This window comes from Callospermophilus lateralis, chromosome 7, assembly GCF_048772815.1.
Source record: "Callospermophilus lateralis isolate mCalLat2 chromosome 7, mCalLat2.hap1, whole genome shotgun sequence".
Lineage (NCBI taxonomy): Eukaryota > Metazoa > Chordata > Mammalia > Rodentia > Sciuridae > Callospermophilus > Callospermophilus lateralis.
In genome coordinates this window covers 2,271,754-2,289,574 of record NC_135311.1, presented here as the reverse complement: position 1 = coordinate 2,289,574, position 17,821 = coordinate 2,271,754, and the positions used below count along the sequence as shown (strand labels likewise).

At 40.7% G+C, this 17,821-nt stretch overlaps 1 protein-coding gene across 2 annotated transcripts; it reads right to left on the bottom strand.

The window, feature by feature from the left end:
* Nucleotides 1–449: 449 nt before the first annotated feature.
* Nucleotides 450–15,894, bottom strand: Mrps21 (mitochondrial ribosomal protein S21). Of its 2 annotated transcripts, none has more exons than XM_076862067.1 (3): nucleotides 15,790–15,894; nucleotides 15,272–15,386; nucleotides 450–1,280 (listed from the first exon to the last, which is right to left on the bottom strand). In XM_076862067.1, exons 2-3 carry the CDS (start codon nucleotides 15,352–15,354, stop codon nucleotides 1,100–1,102), a joined length of 264 nt encoding a protein of 87 aa, XP_076718182.1. In that variant the 5' UTR covers nucleotides 15,355–15,386; nucleotides 15,790–15,894; the 3' UTR covers nucleotides 450–1,099. The 2 variants fall into 2 exon arrangements, with proteins under 2 accessions (XP_076718182.1, XP_076718181.1); XM_076862066.1 differs by having other exon boundaries at nucleotides 15,754–15,855.
* Nucleotides 15,895–17,821: the final 1,927 nt, after the last annotated feature.

The window sequence follows — 17,821 nt, the reverse complement described above, 5'->3', positions numbered from 1 at the left end:
TGGCAACACAGCTTTCAAGGGACCAAGAAGAGAGGAAGCTGACAGCAGGAGGAAAAGTGGAGCAGCTGATCTTCTCATCCAGGTCTGATAAACATACCCAGTAGAGGTGGTGGTAGTGGTAACAGTGGTTCTCAAACTATAGCAGGTATCAGAATCACCTGCAGCCCTGTTAAAATAGGTTGCAGGACTTCAACCCCAATTTCCAATTCCAAAGACCTAAGACCTAAAGTAGGGTCCCATAATTTGCACTGCAAACAAGTTCTCCCAGGTGATGCTGATGATGCTAAGGACACATTGAGAATCACTGCTATAGAGTATTTCTGGCTCTGCACCCTTCCTTCAATAGTCCCCTATTCTGTCTTTTGTATCATCTACTACTTTCTTTTCTACCATCCCTCTTTAGCCTCCTTTAGGAAAACTAAAGGACAGACAGAAAAAAGGAATGAACATTGGTGTTAAACTTGTCTTTTATTGCTCTGGGCAAGGATTCCACCACTCCAGCCTACTGTTAGGTATTTTGGAAGCAGATTTATTCCAAATACATAAATAATTCCTCTCCTCTTTCTTCAATGGTTGCATAGGGATGCGGGGAGTAGCTCAGTAAAAAGTAACTGATGCTTTTCCAATAAGATTTTGCTTTAGGGTTCATAAAAGTGGGTAGAATATGGTAGGTATATGTCCCACCAGAGTTTGTAAATTTTCCTTACATACCCTAGAATTAAACATACTTATTGAAAATACTTTTACAAAAATTACCATTTTAAAACTATTAAAGTGTGTAATTCAGTGGCATTAAGTACATTCACTCCTTTTTTTTGGCAATCATCACCATCTATCTTCTGAATGTTTTCAGATTTGCAAACTGACAATCTACACCCATTAAAAAATTGCTGATAGCCCCCTTCCCATCCTTTAACCACCACCATTCTACTCCTAGACTACTTTTGGACTGTTTCTCTTTCACTTAATAAGAAAGACAGTCTACTGCTGACCAGTGGGGTTGCTTCTCTACATGCAAGTTTTCTTGCATATAGTTGATTTGAGTTTATTACAGAGAAAGAGGTGGACAAAAACTGGATGTGGGCCTCCTATCCGCGTCTCAGCAGCCTTGCCATGGATCTGCCCGATTCTTTCGCATCAAAAAGTTGATCTTTCGAGCCATTTCCATGTTGTAGATCCGCCTGCAGGTTTCATAGCTTTCCCGCTGTCGCTTGCGGCAAGGTTTCTCATAGTATCTTCGTCGTTTAATGTCCTCAATGAGCCCATCCATGCTGAGGATTCTGTATGAAGGCAGGTAATCAGATTAGAAGCTTGGGCTCATTGCTGCTTACAAACTCCAAATGGGAGGAGTCATTTGTAATTTAAAGATATATAAATTTTTTTTCTTTTTTTAGTTGTAGATGGACACAATGTCTTTATTTTTATTTATTTTTATGTGGTACTGAGGATCGAACCCAGGGCCTCACACGTGTGAGGCAAGCACTCTACCACTGAGCCACACCCCCAGCCCAGAAATATAAATCTTTAGGGGGTGATTCCTACTTGGTCCTTAGTGGAGAATACGGTTCCATTCTCTTTTTTTTTTTGGGGGGGGGTGTGCTGGGGATTGCACTCAGGGGCACTCGACCACTGAGCCATATCCCCAGCCCTATTTTGTATTTTATTTAGAGACAGGGTCTCACTGAGTTATTTAGCTCCTCACTTTTGCTGATGCTGGCCTGGAACTTGGGATTGTCTTGCCTCAGCCTCCCAAACCACTGAGATTACAGGTGTGTGCCACAGAGCCTGGCTTGGTTGCATTCTTATTAAGAATTGATGGTTAGGGCTGGGTTGTAGCTCATTGGTACAGCACTTGCCTAACATGCATGAGGCAATGGGTTTGATCCTAAGCACCACATAAAAATAAACAAATAAAATAAGGGCATCTGTCCATCTACAAGGACAAAAAAAAAAAAAAAAGAAAGAATTGATGGTTAGCCCATCTGTAATTCCAGCTACTCCAGAGATTGAGGCAAGAGGATTGAAAAAAGTTCACTGCACAACTTAGTGAGGCCTTAAGAAACTTAGCAGGACCCAGTCTCAAAAAAGTTAAAAAAAAAAAGGAGCTGGGAATATAATTCAGTGGTAGAGTGCTTGCCTAGCATGTGAAAGGCCCTGGGTTCAATCCCTAGTACTGGGGATGGGGGAGGGCGAATTGATATAGCTGAAGTCTGAGAAATATTGGGGCCTACATAAATGCAGGAAATAGGCAGCCCATACCACACCAGTGAAACTTCAATCCCACTCCCTTATTTTCTTAAAGAAAATAATTTTATTGTACATCAGTTTAGTGATTATTTCATTCTGCCATTTCTTTATTTATACAAAAGTCTCCCTCATTAAATTGAAAATCCCTGAAGGCAGAAACCATGTTTTATTAATATTAATCTCATATAAATGTCAGTTAAATTGATACTTTATTTCTTGGTCACCTGCCCAATTCCTTACAATGCAATTTTTTCCCACTGGACTAATAACTCCCTGAACAAATTCACCTCTTTGTTCCAAGCCAAGAAGACACTGGGGCCTAATCCTTAGGCTCCTAATGTATAATTTGTCTTTCCCTTTCAACTCCTTATTGATTGGTCATGGAGAAGTCAGTGGCACCTTCCTACTGCTGCCCTCCATTCCTGCTTACCTTGTCCTTTCATTATATGTAAAAAGTCACAAACAACTGAAAATTAGAGGTTGACACATGGCTATTATAATTTGAAGAAGAGACAAAGAAAATAAAAACAAGAAAACTACTAGCTAGTTTTCTGCCCAGTGGAAAGCTCCATTTATTGTTGCTATATTGGACTACAAAGTCTGAGATAACGATAGATTAAACTTGAAAATAGCTTTAGGTAAATTACAAATGTGAATAGAGGTGGGAACCACTGTCCTATAGGCTCTTTTCCCAGGATCCTGCTGTTTAACATAAAAAATGAGGGGCTGGGGTGCAGTACAGTGGTAGAGAACTTACCAAGCATGTATGAGGTCCTGTGTTCAGTATGGTGGGGGTCCCCTTCCCTGCTGGCTCTTGGGTCCCTCATACAAAGGTTCCTGACAGGCCTCTCCACTGACCCTCTACAGTAAAGACCATATATTCTAATCCCCAGGTACAGAATAATTTGTAGGCTACTAGAGTGTCTTATCTGTATGGAACAGCTGGTTCAGATTTTAGTGGCCAGGAGATGGGAACCAAGAGAATAGCTGCACACTCCCAAAAAGAGATGATCTATGCAGGTTCTGTAGGAAACAGTCATGCTTGGAAGTCATGCAGATATAACATTAAAGTCCTACAACAGAGAAATGAGGCCCTAGAGATCAAAAGGCTCAAAAAGGATAGGCTTTTTTTCTCAATTTACCCATAAATGTTATCCCTTCAAATTCTGACTATAAACCTCCTTGATTCTGATTATATACGATTCTCCTAACCTTTGCCAGAGGGCCTCAACCCTGATACACTCTTCATTTCCTGAAGACTTTTTTTTAGGAGGTACTGATGCCTAGCCCTCACTCTTCCAAGACTGACTTAACTGGTTTAGAGTAAGGCCATGCACTGGGAATCTTTTTAAATTTCCCAGGTGACTCTAATGTCATATTATGATTGAGAAAAAAAATGACCCAGACACTGTTGACTCCTAAATTTTTATCTCTAGGACAAGTCTTATGTTAGAGGTAGACGAATATTTCCAACTGCCTCAAACCTTACACAAAACTGTATTGTCTCCTTCCTAAATTTATTCCACAAGAATTACATTAGAGCCAGGCAAGGTGGCATATACCTGTAATCTCAGTGACCTAGGAGGCTGGAACAGGAGGATTTAGAGTTCAACACCAGCCTCAGCAATTTAGCAAGGCCCTAACTAACTCAAGTGAACCCCTGTCTCAACACATAAATCAGATCATCTAGTACAATGAGTCCCAGACTTACAGACTTAGTCCCAGCCACATCCCCAGCCCTATTTTGTATTTTATTTGGAGACAGGGTCTCAATGAGTTGTTTAGTGCCTTGCCATTGCTGAAGCTGGCTTTGAACTCAAAATTCTCCTGTCTCAGGCTCCCAGGCTGCTGGGATTAAAAGCAGATGCCACCATACCCAACTTCATTCTTTTCTTTTTCTACCTAATAAAATCCTATTTGTTACCGTGGTGTGTGTGTGTGTGTGTGTGTGTGTGTATATATACACACACACACACATACATACATACATACAAACAATGGAATATTACTCAGCAATAAAAGAGAATAAAATTATGGCATTTGCAGGTAAATAGATGGAGTGGAATATATCATGCTAAGCAAAGTAAGACAATCCCCAAAAACCAAAGGCCCAATGTTTTCTCTGATAAATGGATGCTAATCTAAAATGGGAGCGGAGGCATGAGGATAGGAAAGACGATGGAATGAGATGGACATCATTACCCTAGGTACATGTAGACTGCATGAATGGTGTGTGCTTACTTTGTGTACAATGAATCGAAGAGCATTCTGCTGAAGTATATAACTGATTAGAATAAATAAATTAAAAAAAATATTCTATTTGTTCCTCAAAGGCCCAAATCAATTGTTATATCTGGATGCTGAAGTAGGAGGATCTCAAGTTCAAGGCCAGCCTCATCTGAGAGATAAGTAGGTTGCCCTATTTCCATTCTCTTTTTGAGACCCCCATCAAAAAAAAAAAAAAAAGGGGGGGGGGTTAGGAATATAGCTCAGTGGTAAAATGCCCCAACCCATCCAGGTGAAACCAATTATTCCCACCCTCCCTTCCTAAAGCACTATTCTCAAACTTTAGCATGCGGTAGTCAACTAAGAAACCTGTTAAAACATGCCTATTGTGCCACCTCCAGTCTCTTCTTCTGTAGGAAGTCTAGAATGAAACTCAAGAATTGACATTTTTTTCTTTCTTTCTTTTTAATATTTTTTAGTTGTCAATGGATATGTGGTGCTGGGAATTGAACCCAGGACCTCACACTTGTTAAGCAAGCACTCTACCACTGAGCCACAACCCCAGCCCAAGAATTTACATTTCTTTTCACAGTGCTGGGGATTGAACCCGAGGTATCAAATATGCTACTACCCAACCACACCCTACCCCCAGATGCATTTCTAACAAGTTCCTAAGCTATGTTGCTGCTCATGGTCCAGGAAGAACTCCAAGGCACACTGTCAATGCCTCTTTCAGCACAGATCAGGTAGTATTATATTTAACTACATTGAAAAAAAAAATTCCCTTATTGATTGTGTTCTTTCTAAGATTAAAGACCAATTCTTCTTTTTTTTTTTTTTTAATATTTCATTAGTTGTTGATGGACCTTTATTTATTTACAAGTGGTGCTGAGAATTGAACCCAGTGCCTCCCACATGCTAGGCAAGCACTTTACCACTGAGCCACAACCCCAGCCCCAAAGACCAATTCTTTATTCATTTTTGCATATGCCATAATGCTTGGCAATGAGAAAATTACCAGCAAATGGTTTATATATGAGATGCCCCTCAAAAGCTCATGTGTGAGACAATGCAAGAATTTTCAGAGGTCGAATGGCTAACTATGAGGTGTAACCTAATCAGTGGATTGATCCATTGATAAGAATTAGCAGAGCAGTAACAATAGGCAGGCCAGGTGTGGATGGAGAAGTAGGCCACTCAGGGTGTGATTCTGGAGTTTATATTTTGCCTTGGTAAGCAGAACTCTCTCTACTTCCTGGTTGTCATATCTTGTGCTTCCTGATGCCACACCCTTCCACTGCAATGTTCTGCCTCACCTTAGGCCCAGAGCTATGGAGTTGGCCTACCCTGGACTAAAGCTCTTAAGCTCTTGAAACCGTGAGCCCAAAAAATAAAAATTTTCCTCCTCTAACTTATTCTTATCAAGTATTTTAGCCACAGCAATGAAAAGCTGACTAAAACATGTATGGTAAAAGTGAACCTTCTCAATGATGGAGAAACGTCTACTGCACTAGAATTAAGTACAGTTAATCCTTGTGCAGTGGACATTTTTTTGCAGTATAGTACAGTTTTGGCAATTATTAGCTCAGAAACCCTCTATATTACCTTTACTAAAATAAAACATTAGCATTTAAATAGTATTTTTAAAACCATGATCCTAATTACAATCCTATGAAACTGATTAGGAAGATAATGTCAAATTTTTACAAATTAAGAAACTAAAATTCAGAGGCTGACTTGCCAAAGATCACAAAATGGAGCTACAGGAATCCAGGTTTGTAGTGCAGTGCTCTGCAATAATATCGTTTCTCAAATGGAAATCACTTCAAGTACAGAAGACAAATTATTATGAAGCCTACAGGCAAAGAAGACAATGAGAGAGAGGAAGAACTGGGCGAAAGAGGAAGCACTAGAGCAAAGAGGAAAATGGGAGCCAAGATATGGCAACACTGAAGAAAAGAAATGATCTAAACACCTAAGTATTGATTTCTGTCCAGACCTGTGTTTACTACTGTTTAGTCAAGGTCTCTTTTTGAACTAGAGACTAGTATATTGGGGCAAATACACAAAAAGCTTCTGAAAGGAAGATTGGATATTTAATGTAAAAAGGAAAAAGTCTGGATTTGAAGGACTATAAAAAGGACAGAGAATCTGAACATAGCATCACCTAGGAAGAGGAGTCTATTGGAATAACAAAGAGTTTAAAAGTAGGATGAAAGGAACTGCAAGAAGAGAGAATTCAAACACATTCTGGGGTACTCTTGGTATTTCAAAAGAATTTCGAAACAGAGATGATCATCTTACTAAGTAAATGCCTGAAACAAAAAGATGAAACAAGGAAAAAAAAAAAAAAAGCATAGGGTAGAGGTGGGGAAAGGATAGAAAGAACATATGGTTGAGAAATGGTGTTCCCTGGGCAGTTCTAATTAACTTCCAAAACACTAAGCAAATAAAAATTATGAGATGCCAGGTGAGGATTCCCTCTTACCCGGTACCTTCTAGTCATCCTGAAAAAGCAGATTAACTTCAAATGCTCCAGTCCCTACAGCAGAGGCATCTATTTAACTATCTCTAATAGATAAAGAGGGAGGAAGAGCTTTGAACTAAATAGGAAGGGTGTTACTAATAATGCTTCTGCTTCCAAAGGTAGTTCAAGGACTAGCAGACCAAGAGCTTTAGTGTAAACATATCAGCCTGCAGTTTGGGTGCCTGGCAACCTAATATGAAGGAGAAACCAGCTGCCAGTTTTAGTGAAATTCAACTGATTATGTAAAAGGAGCCGAGCTGCCTAGAGGGAGGAGCTGGGGGTGACAAACTCACATGTCAGTGTAGCTAGCTTACGTCAAGACCAACGTGTAGGCAGTAGGACTCAATGGATCCAGAAGCTGGCCCACCAGGAGTAAAAGGGGTCAACTGGGCATGCTTCCAGTATGTTTCCCTCTCCTTGTCTGGGGGCCAGCCAATCACACAGAGCTTCCTAGCAACCCCCACTCTCCATCTCCTCATCCTAGGATGAGGGCCTCTGCTTATGTAACAGGCATTTTGTGGCGGTCTCACTGGGCAGACACATAGGTTGTTTCCTTTGCAAGACTTCCTCTGTACTCCAAACATGGTAAGTTTTTACCACCTCCTCTCCTCTCATTTGCTCTCCTATCTATAGTAATTAGAGAACAGAACAAGCAATCTTTTTTTTTTTTTTTTGCAGGAGGTGAGGGGGGGTGGAGAAGGATGAACCCAAGAGCACTTTATCACTGGAACTTGTGATCCTCTTTCCTCTGCCTCCTGTGTTGCTGGGATTACAGGTATGCACCACCATCCCTGACAGCCAACTTATTTTTAAACTATCAGAAAGCTGAAAGAGGTTAATGAGAAACCTGGGATAAGAAACATGTACAGAAAAGGTGGTCATAGGGGACATTAGAGAAAAGCAGAGAAAAGGAAGTAAAATGCAATAGTCAGAAAATACTTATTTAATAAGCAGGAAGACCGAAGACTAGGCCACTCCAGAATTGACCCAGTTAACATTTGCAAGCTTAAAAGAGTCCTTGCCTAGAAAATTATTCTAAAAGCAAAATATTTGTTCACTTTTTCCCCTGAAACTGAAGTAATAATTTATGGAACACATATTTAATAACCCAAGATAAAAAAGAAACAGAAATACACCTTTCTAAAGAGAGAAAATAAAATGACAAGTATCCTTCCTAAGGATTATAAAAATCATAGCTGGGCACTGTGGTACACACCTGTAATCCCAGTGACTCGGGAAGCAAGATGATCAAAAGTTCAAGGTCAGTCTCAGCAACTTAGTAAGGCCCTCAGCAGCTTAAAATCCCTGTCTCAAACTAAAAAATAAAAAGGGCTGTGGATATAACTTAAGTAAAGCACCCCGGGGTCAATCCCCTATAGCAGAAAAAAAATTATATATCTGTATATCTATACCTATATGTCATTTCCATAATACTTTTCCAAACTATTTCTCTGCAACCAATGCCCCCCAACCCTCGGATTGAACCCAGGAGTGCTTAACCACTGGGCCACATCCCCAGACAGGGCCTCATTAAGTTGTTGAGGCTGGCTTTCAACTTGCAATCCTCCAAACTAATGGGATTACAGGTGTGAGCCACCTTGCTTGGTGCCAATGCACTTCTTGTACTGGCTTTCCAGACAATCCTAGCCACAATGTTTTAATTTTCCAAACTCATAAAGAAGCCTAATTATTAAACTTTAGATTCTGAGTCTTTGGGGCCCAAATTTCTTTTCTTTTTTCCTCCTGTGGCAATGGGGATTACACCCATGGCATCATGTATACTGTACATGGACCTACTGCCCTCAAACCTTTTTTTTTTTTTCGTGCCAGGGATTAAAACCCAGAGTGCTTAACCACTGAAGCACCTCCCCACCCCTTTTTATTTTTATTTATTTATTTAATATTTATTTTTTAGTTTTCAGCGAACACAACATCTTTGTTTGTATGTGGTGCTGAGGATCGAACCTGGGCAGCATGCATGCCAGGCGAGCTTGAGCCACATCCCCAGCGCACCCCTTTTTATTTTTTAGACAGGATCTTGTTAAATTGCTTAGGGCCTTGCTAAGTTAGTTGCTGAGGCTGGCTTTGAACTTGCAATCCTCCTGTCTCAGCCTCCCAAGCCCCTGGGATTATAGACATGCTCCACCATGCCCAGCTCCCAGAGCATTTTTTAAATTTTGAGATGCCTCAGCCTCCTGAATTGCTGGTATTTCAGGCATGCTCCCCCTAGACCTGGCTAAATACTGTTTTTCAATTAAGGTACTTAACAGGGGATTTTGAATAAATTTGATACATCTCACTTGAGTACCTACTTTCTCTCCCTTTTGATTTTTTTAAATATCATCTTATTTATTTATTTTTATGTGGAGCTAAGGTACGAACCCAAGGCCTCACACATGCTAGGTGAGCGCTCTACCGCTGAGCCATAACCCCAGCCCTTGGATTTTTTTAATAAATATTTTTTTAGTTATCAATGGACCTTTATTTTATTTATTCATACACAGTACTGAGAATCAAACCCAGGGCCTCAACATGCTGGGGAAGGAATGCAGGACCTTGTACATGCTAGGCAAACACTCTACCACTGAGCTATATCCCCATTTCTGGAACACCAATTTTAACTGTAGTGAGCTGGGGATGTGGCTCAGTAGCAAAGCTTTTGCTTGGCATGTGTGAGGTTCTGAGATCAATCCCTAACACTGTAAAAAGAAAAATTAAGTGAAGTGAGGGCAAGTAAGGGCAGGAGTGCTGACCCTAAAACAGATAAAATGGCAATGAATACAAAGTTTAGCTAAAATTTTAATTAAAAACAAAAGAGAAATTTCAAAAAAATTCTCCGATTGCTTATAATGACAGAACCTCTGTAGTTCCTTCGCTTTTCACTGCTGTTAAGGATACTTCAGTGGAAAAGTTTGACAAACACTTAAAGGGATTGACAAAAGACAAAGAACATTTATGTTCATTAGACATTTAACAAGCACTTCCTATGTGCAAGACTCTTCAGAAAATGTGAGGCATATACAAATAAAAATGTACACATAGGTCTCTACCTTAAGGAGTCTAAAGTCTATTAAAATGATTTTCAATTCTTATGAAATATTAAAATCTCATGGGGCATTTTGAAAATGCTGCTGGTCAGGCATCATGCCACAGATATTCTCATTTAGCCTCAGGTTGGGCCCTGGCACTAAGAGGTTTTTTGTTTAGTTTTTTCAGTGCTGGGGATCAAACCCAGGGCCTCACACATTAGGTAGGCAATCCACCAGAGCTATACTTCTGGCCCCAAATGATTGTTTAAGCTGGATGTGGTAGCACCTTCAGGACGCTGAGATGGGAGGATTGCTTGAACCCAGCAGTTAAGAGGTGAGCCTGGGCTCCCCAGGTAGTTCTAAAAAAGTGGCCAGGATTGAAAACTATAGGATGTCACACTGATTGCTTCTGATTAAAATTAACACTTCCAGTCAGGAAAAATGTATGTGTAAACTGCCAATCACTAATAAAAAGGGAATCTTAACAGAGTTATGAGACTGCTATTTCTAAAAAAGATAGAAATTTAGAGAGTTGAAAACCAATTCCCTAGAATATGTGAAACAGTACCAGGCCAGAGGGGAAGAAGATATCCACACATACATCTATTTTCTAGCATTCATTTATTTTCCCCTTACCTACCACCAGCTTACACCTAGGAGAATGAAGGGGTTTAGGTCAAAATGAAAAACAGTAAAGAAAAAATAGGAAAAGCAAAAACAGTAGTGATTAAATAAAAAAGATCCTGGCTGAATAAGGATTTTGGAGAAGGACACAAAGAAGTATGATTGTACGTTGTTCATTAGAACAAAAGGCTCCTCTCAGAAAAGAGAGCTAACTTTGTGCTTTCTGCTAGACCTGGCTTCAATGAAGAGATGATCAACCCAATCACAGATATATATATATAATTTTTTTTTTTTGGTACTGGGGATTGAATTTAGGGGCACTTTACCACTGAACCCCAACCCTTTTAATTAATTTATTTTTTTCGTTTTAGAGATTTAACCCAGAGGCGCTTTACTACTGAGCTATATCCCTAGCCCTTTGTTTTTTATTTTGAGATTAAGATCTCACTTAGTTGCTTAGGACCTTGCTAAATTGCTGAGGCTGGCTTTTTTTTTTTTTTTTTAAATCTTATTTATTTATTTATTTTGTCTTTATTGGAATTGAGGGTCCAACCCAGGGCTTTGCCTATGCAAGGCAGACACTTTGACACTGAGCTACATCCCAGCCCTGAGGCTGGCTTTTAATGTTTGTTTGTTGTTGTTGTTTTTTTTTTTTTTCCTGGCACTGGGGATTGATCCCAGGAGTGCTTAACCACTGAGCCACATTCCCAACCCTTTTTATATTTTATTTAGAAACAGGTCTTGCTAAATTGCTTAGGGCCTTGCCAACTTGCTAAGGCTGGCTTTCAACTTGTGATCCTCCTGCCTTAACCTCCCAAGCCACTGAGATTACAGGCATGCACCACCATGCCTGGCATAAAGATATTTTTATTTCTCAGATTTTTTGTTTAAAATTTTTGAAAGTGGAAATGCAGGATACATTCTATATATACAAGAATGAATACAAACAGAATAAATACTGTTATTTAAATAGAGACTAGCAATAGGCTAAACAGAAGAGGACTTGGTGGAAAAGCATTACAGTCTTTAAAAAAATTCATTTACTACTGATAAACTAATCCTCATGTCAAAATAAAGTTAAATAATTATTTTCACTTTTTTCTCATCTCTGGGCCACCTTAAGCATAACCTTATTCAAGGAAGAAAACTAAAAGTAAATTCTCAGTCTCTCAAGAAAAAAAAAATCACCCACAGAGCAAAGCCAACTCACAATGAGTTCCACTGTAGAAGCAAGGTTTCATTAAGGAAGCAAAACTTCCTTACAATGAGTTCCAAATTGGGATAATACCTAACACATAATGCCTACTATTATAGTTTGGATCTGGAATGTTCCCCAAAGGCTCATGTGTTGGAGGCTTAGTGCCCAGTGTAGCTATGTTCAGAGGTGGGGCTTTCAGGAAATGACTGCATCTTGAGGGATCTAACCTCATTAGTGGGTTAATCCATTGATGCGACTCTGGGAGGTGGTGGAAATATAAGAGGTGGGACGCAGTTGAAGAGAGTAGGGAAGGGAAGGGGGATTATATCCCTGGCTCCCTGTACCATGCCCTCTCCACCATGATATTCTGCCTCACCACAGTCTAGTCACAATGAAACAAGTTGACCACAGATTAAAACCTCTGAAATTGTGAACCAAAATAAACCTTTCCTCCTTTAGGATGATTTTCTCAAGTATTGTGCCACAGCAAAGGAAAGCTGACTAACACTCTTCTAAGCACTTTACAGGTATCAACTAACAAGCCTCAGGTCAACGCTGAGACGGATATCATTAATAAGCTCCACTTGACATATAAGGAAACTAAGTCAGAGACATTAAGTAACTTATCAGACATCATGAAGTTATTAAGTGGCAGAGCTTGGATCTGAACCAGGTAGTTTGCACTCTGTGTGTGTGGTATGTGTGTGACACTCAACCACTGAGCCATAACCCCAGCCCTATTTTTTATTTTATTCAGAGACAGGGTCTCACTGAGTTGCTTAGTGCCTTGCTCTTGAGGCTGACTTTGAACTCGAGATCCTCCTGCCCCAGCCTTCTGACTCGCTAGGATTATAGGCATGCCACCATGCCCAGCATTCGGCACCTTGAATCACTGAGTTATAGTGCCTTATTAACATGAACAGACTATTTTCAAGCTGTAGCTTGGTCAAAAGCATTAAAATGGTAGTAAGGCACAGTGGTACACACCTGTAACCATAGCAACCTGGGAGGCTGAGGCAAGAGGATAGCAAATTTGAGATCAGTCTGGGAAACTTATTAGATTCTGTCTCAAAATAATTAAAAATTTCAAAAAAGGCTGGGGAGATAGCTCAGTGGTAGACTGTTCCCCTAGCAAGTGCCAGGCTCTGGGATTAATCCCTAGTACTACACACTCACACAAAAATACCCTGCCATGTTTTTGGTTCTTTGTTAAAGTAGCTAATTGTCTAAATACAAAATCCTTCCTTTTGTGCTACCTGTGCTTTAGAAACAGGGGTTAAGTTAAGGGGACCAAAAACTGAGCCTTTTGGAATTTGTTTTATCATCAAGTAATAGCTACTCTTCAATATCCCTCAATAATATGAACATCTCAAGGTGGAGATATAACTAGTGATACAGTGTTTGCCTAGAATGTAAAAACAAAACAAAAACATCTCTCAACCACTCTGACCCATTTAAATTCACTAAAATAAATCATAAATAAAATAAAACACACAGAAAAAGATTTATAGGGAAAGGTCAGGAGAAGAAAAGAGTAGTTATATGTGAGATATTCCTTTGCCCAAATTCAGTATTTCACTTCACTAGTTAATTCACTATTGAGTCTATATGTCACCTGTAAAAACATTTTGTGCTTCCAACATAAGGACAGAGAAAGGTCATCAGACACTTCATCCCTCTCAGACATGACACCAGATGGTCTGAAATGACAGAGAGAGAGAGAGAGAGAGAGAGAGAGAGAGAGAGAGAGAGAGAGAGAGAGAGAGAGACTCGGAGAGGGAGAGAGGGAGGGAGGGGAAAGGAGGGGGGAGGGGGAGGAAGGAAGGGAGGAAAGAGAAGGACTGAGTAGCAGGCAACAGAGAAAACAAGAAAGAAATAGGGTATGCTAATGGATTACTCTTCTTAATGACAATGCACAGGGAATACCTTCTGCCTGAGGTCTGCATAAACACAGAATGAGGTGATGGAGCTGACCCAAGACCAAATCTTGAGTTTATTTATTTATTTGCAGGTGCTGGGGATTAAACCCAGGGCCCCACACGTGCTAGGCAACCACTGGGCTACATTGCCAGCCTCCAAAACCAGATGCTTTTAAAAGAATAAAAAACATCCTGATTCTGAAACTGCTCATTTAGTTTCTGACAGCATCCCACTTATTGCATTCTTCTGCCATGTGGCCCTGCTCACCCAGAACTTGGCTTTCCTGAAAATTAAGATTCTCTTTTACTTGCACTCTCAGTCCCCCAAATCCAACCAATATTTAAACCTAATCAAATAAGGTTTCTTAACTGGAAAATGACTACCACAAGTCCCCTCCATTTCCAGAAAAGCCAGTAACCTTTTAATATAGAGCAAAGAACACTAAAAAAGTGTGCTTTATGCTTCTCTACACCATTCAATAATTGCATGACCCAAGAAATATAATCTTTACGGGCTTCCCTTACTTGTGAAAAGAAACCATATCAAAGGACTTAAGACAGAGGGAGAGTTTGTGTAATCTCTTAAGATCTCCTTCCTGCCAGGTATGGTGGTGCCTATAATCCCAGCTACTCAGGGGGTTGAGGCAGGAGAATTACAAGTTCAAGTGCAGCCTGGGAAACTTTAGTGAGACATAGTCTCAAAATAAAAAAATAAAAAAGGGCTGTAGGTGTAGCTTAGTCGTAGAACATCCCCGTATTCAATCTCCAGTATCGTGCAAAAAAAAACCAACCCCAAAACAAAAATACTCCTCCAATTCCTTGGTAATTCAACTCAACACATATTTGTTTCTCCAAACCATGGTTCTCACTGAAGAGAGAAAATAATGAATTAGGAATTCCAGAAAGTCAAAAATCTTACAAGTGGTGACAAGAGAACTTTCTGACTGAGAAATTTGAGTGGTAAGGCATTATTAGGGTTATCCTTTATCTCACAGCCTAGCATTCAAAAACCTTTCAGTACAGCTCCTCCACTACTAATTTACTCACATCTATGTATTTTTGTTTATCTGTAACCCTCTTGTAAACCTTTAATGACATCCCATCTCTTGCTTGTTTCTCCAAGATCCCAATCTAAATTAATCTCTTCCATTGGCCTTGTCCTACACCAATCCCTCCCTTAGCTATTTACCAATGTTACTGCTTCCTAGCAACTTCACAACTCAATCTTCCCTTTGGTTTCTTTTGTAAGTCATGGATAAAACTCAGGTTCATTATCAAAGGGATGAGTATTGCTTCATGAATAAGCTTCACAGTTAGGTTTTAGGAAGAATTTCATTTTTAAGAAAATAAACTGTGGGGCTGAGAAGTTTCAAAAGACTAGACCCCCACCTGGGTTGGCACTGGTTTGAGAACAATCCGTGATGGGTGTGTATGGGTGGGTAACGACCTCACTTCCCAGAGGGTCCATCTAGTCCTGTTTCTGATCCCTTTACGTAGTTACCTGTTCAGGGTTCTGTATGCACCTTCCACGTTCCCTTCGTGTACCATCACAGTCCTGGCAATGAACTTCAGGTGCTTTGCCATGACCTTGGATTTAGGTCTTCACTCTTCAGGACCTACGGGAGGGCGGAGAAAAGGCAAGGAAAGTACAGAGACCTAGTAAGAGAAAGAACCACAAAATGCACGTCACCGCGCGCTTTATTCAATGTCTGAAAAGGAAACGTGCTCAGGGTCACGCGGAGGGTATCTGTCTCGTAGAACAGGAGAATCGGTAGAAGACTCCCTGGTTTTCTTTGCTAGTACAAACCCAACAAAACGGGGAAAACCAAGGGTAGCCAGGCTTCGCCACCGAGGCCGCGTCGCCGGGCGCGGGGGGACGGCCGGGGCAGGGGCGCGCCGCAGGTCCAGCGACCGCTCACTGGACAAGGGGTCTGCCGGGCGTGGGGGACGGGGCCGCCGTGCAGACCCGGCCCTCCCCAGTACCTCCGAGGCTTCCCGACCGCGGAGGGAGTCCCTCACCCGGCACGCTCAGAACGCGCCCGACCCCCGGCGCTCGCGACCGGAAGCGGAAACTACGGAATCCCCTGCGCCGCGCGCTAAGCCGGGGGCGTAGGGAGGAATCGGGCACCGGAAACCATGGCAACGCGCTTTCAGGTTCGGGTGGACGTCCTCTCCTTGCCCCGGGCCTGGACTCCACACCTGACCGAGCGAAAGGCTGGACTCAGATTTCGCCGGAACACGTTCCCAGCCTCTCACGGAGTCCAAGTCCTTCGGCCTCGGAGACGATCGGCCCGAGTCCGTACGCCTTGATCCTACTGAACCGTTAATATTCAAGCCATTTACATTCCTGGATGGAGAATGAGAAATAGGCAACGCTTCCTGAGCATGCTTCCCGGTTGTTGTTGTGGTTTTTTGTTTTGTTTTGTTTTTGTTTTTGTTTGGGGGGGGGGCAAGAACATAGATCTGCCCTCCGTCCCCGAAGAAAAACAGCCTCATACCCTTCGTCTGCCTCGAAACTAAGGGAAAGTGGGCGAGAAAAAGTGAACATGCTGTGAATCTACTATAACATCATCTTTCTAACCATTTCACTAAATTAAGAGAAATCACTAAATAAAGACATAGGAAATGCCTGCAGGATTTAGAATAAAAAAATGTTGTATGTCGGTTTTGCCATTTGACTCCTAGTAAGACCTGCTAGAAATATTTCTTTTTTATTTCTTCCACATTGTGGAATTATTTATTTGTATATTATTTCTACATATCTGTTTATGGTTATTCAGATCTACAGATTACAGGGAAAACATAACTCATCTAGAATACTTACAGAGAGACATCTTCTCCTCAACTATACTAACAGGAACTCATACAAAAACATAAGCCTATTCAGGTGTGGGGAAACACACCTGAATTCCAGTGGGTCCCAAGACTGAGGCAAGAGAATGGCAAGTTCAAGGCCTCAGCAACTTGTGAAACTGTGTCAAAATAAAGGGCTGAGAATGTAGCTCAGTGGTGGAGGACCTCTGGACTCAGTCTCCAGTACTACCAAAATAAATAAATAAATAAATAAAAATCCCGTAAGCCTACTTCAAAGTAATCCAGGTCCAAAGTACCAAAATATAGCTAGACTGGGTTATCATTATGATTATCACAAACTTTTATTGAATGCTTACTCTGTGCCCAGTACTGTTGGTATCATTCCAGTGCCTCTTGCATCACTAAAAGACAGTATGTGGACATAAAAGATAAACAGTGAAACAAGGTAACATATAACATATGCAAAATAAATTACATAGACAACAGCATAATATGATGGAGAGATACTGGATTAGAAGTCAGATGGTCTGTATTGTATCCCAATTCTGATACTCATCATACATTAGGCTTTGAACACATCACTTAAATCAGGGGTTTGGCTGAGTATGGTAGCACACTTCTGTAATTCCAGCAATTTAGAACGCATGTGCAGGAGGGTCGAAAGTTTGAGACCAATCTGGGTAAGTTAGCAAGAGCTTAGCAACTTAGTCTCAAAAATAAAAATGGTCTGGGTTGAAGCTCAGTTGTAAAGCATCCCTTCAGTCCTCAGCACAGGCAAGCACACACAAGACAAATCAACCAACTAATCAATCAAGAGTCTGTAAACTACTGCAGGCCAAACCAGCCTATCTCTTTTTGTAAATAAAAGTATTGGAAGTATATGCTCATTGCGTATTTATTAAGTATAGTTACTTTGGGTTACAATGACAGACTTGGGTAGGGGAACCAGGTATATATGGCCTAAACCTAAAATATTTACTATTTGGCTTCTGCCAGATTTGAACTCAGTCTAGGGCTTAGGATGTGGCTAAGTGGTAGTGCACTTATCTAGCAAGCACAAGGCCCTGGGTTTGAATCTCAGCATCACACACACAAGAAAGTAAACTCAGTCTATTTTCTCATCTATAAAACAGCATTAGAATCTGCACTATCAATCTAACAAAATTTCTCATAGGAGTCAAAAGGGTCAAATGTAAAAAGATACAGTGTATTTACTGTGTATAGCATATTTAACAGG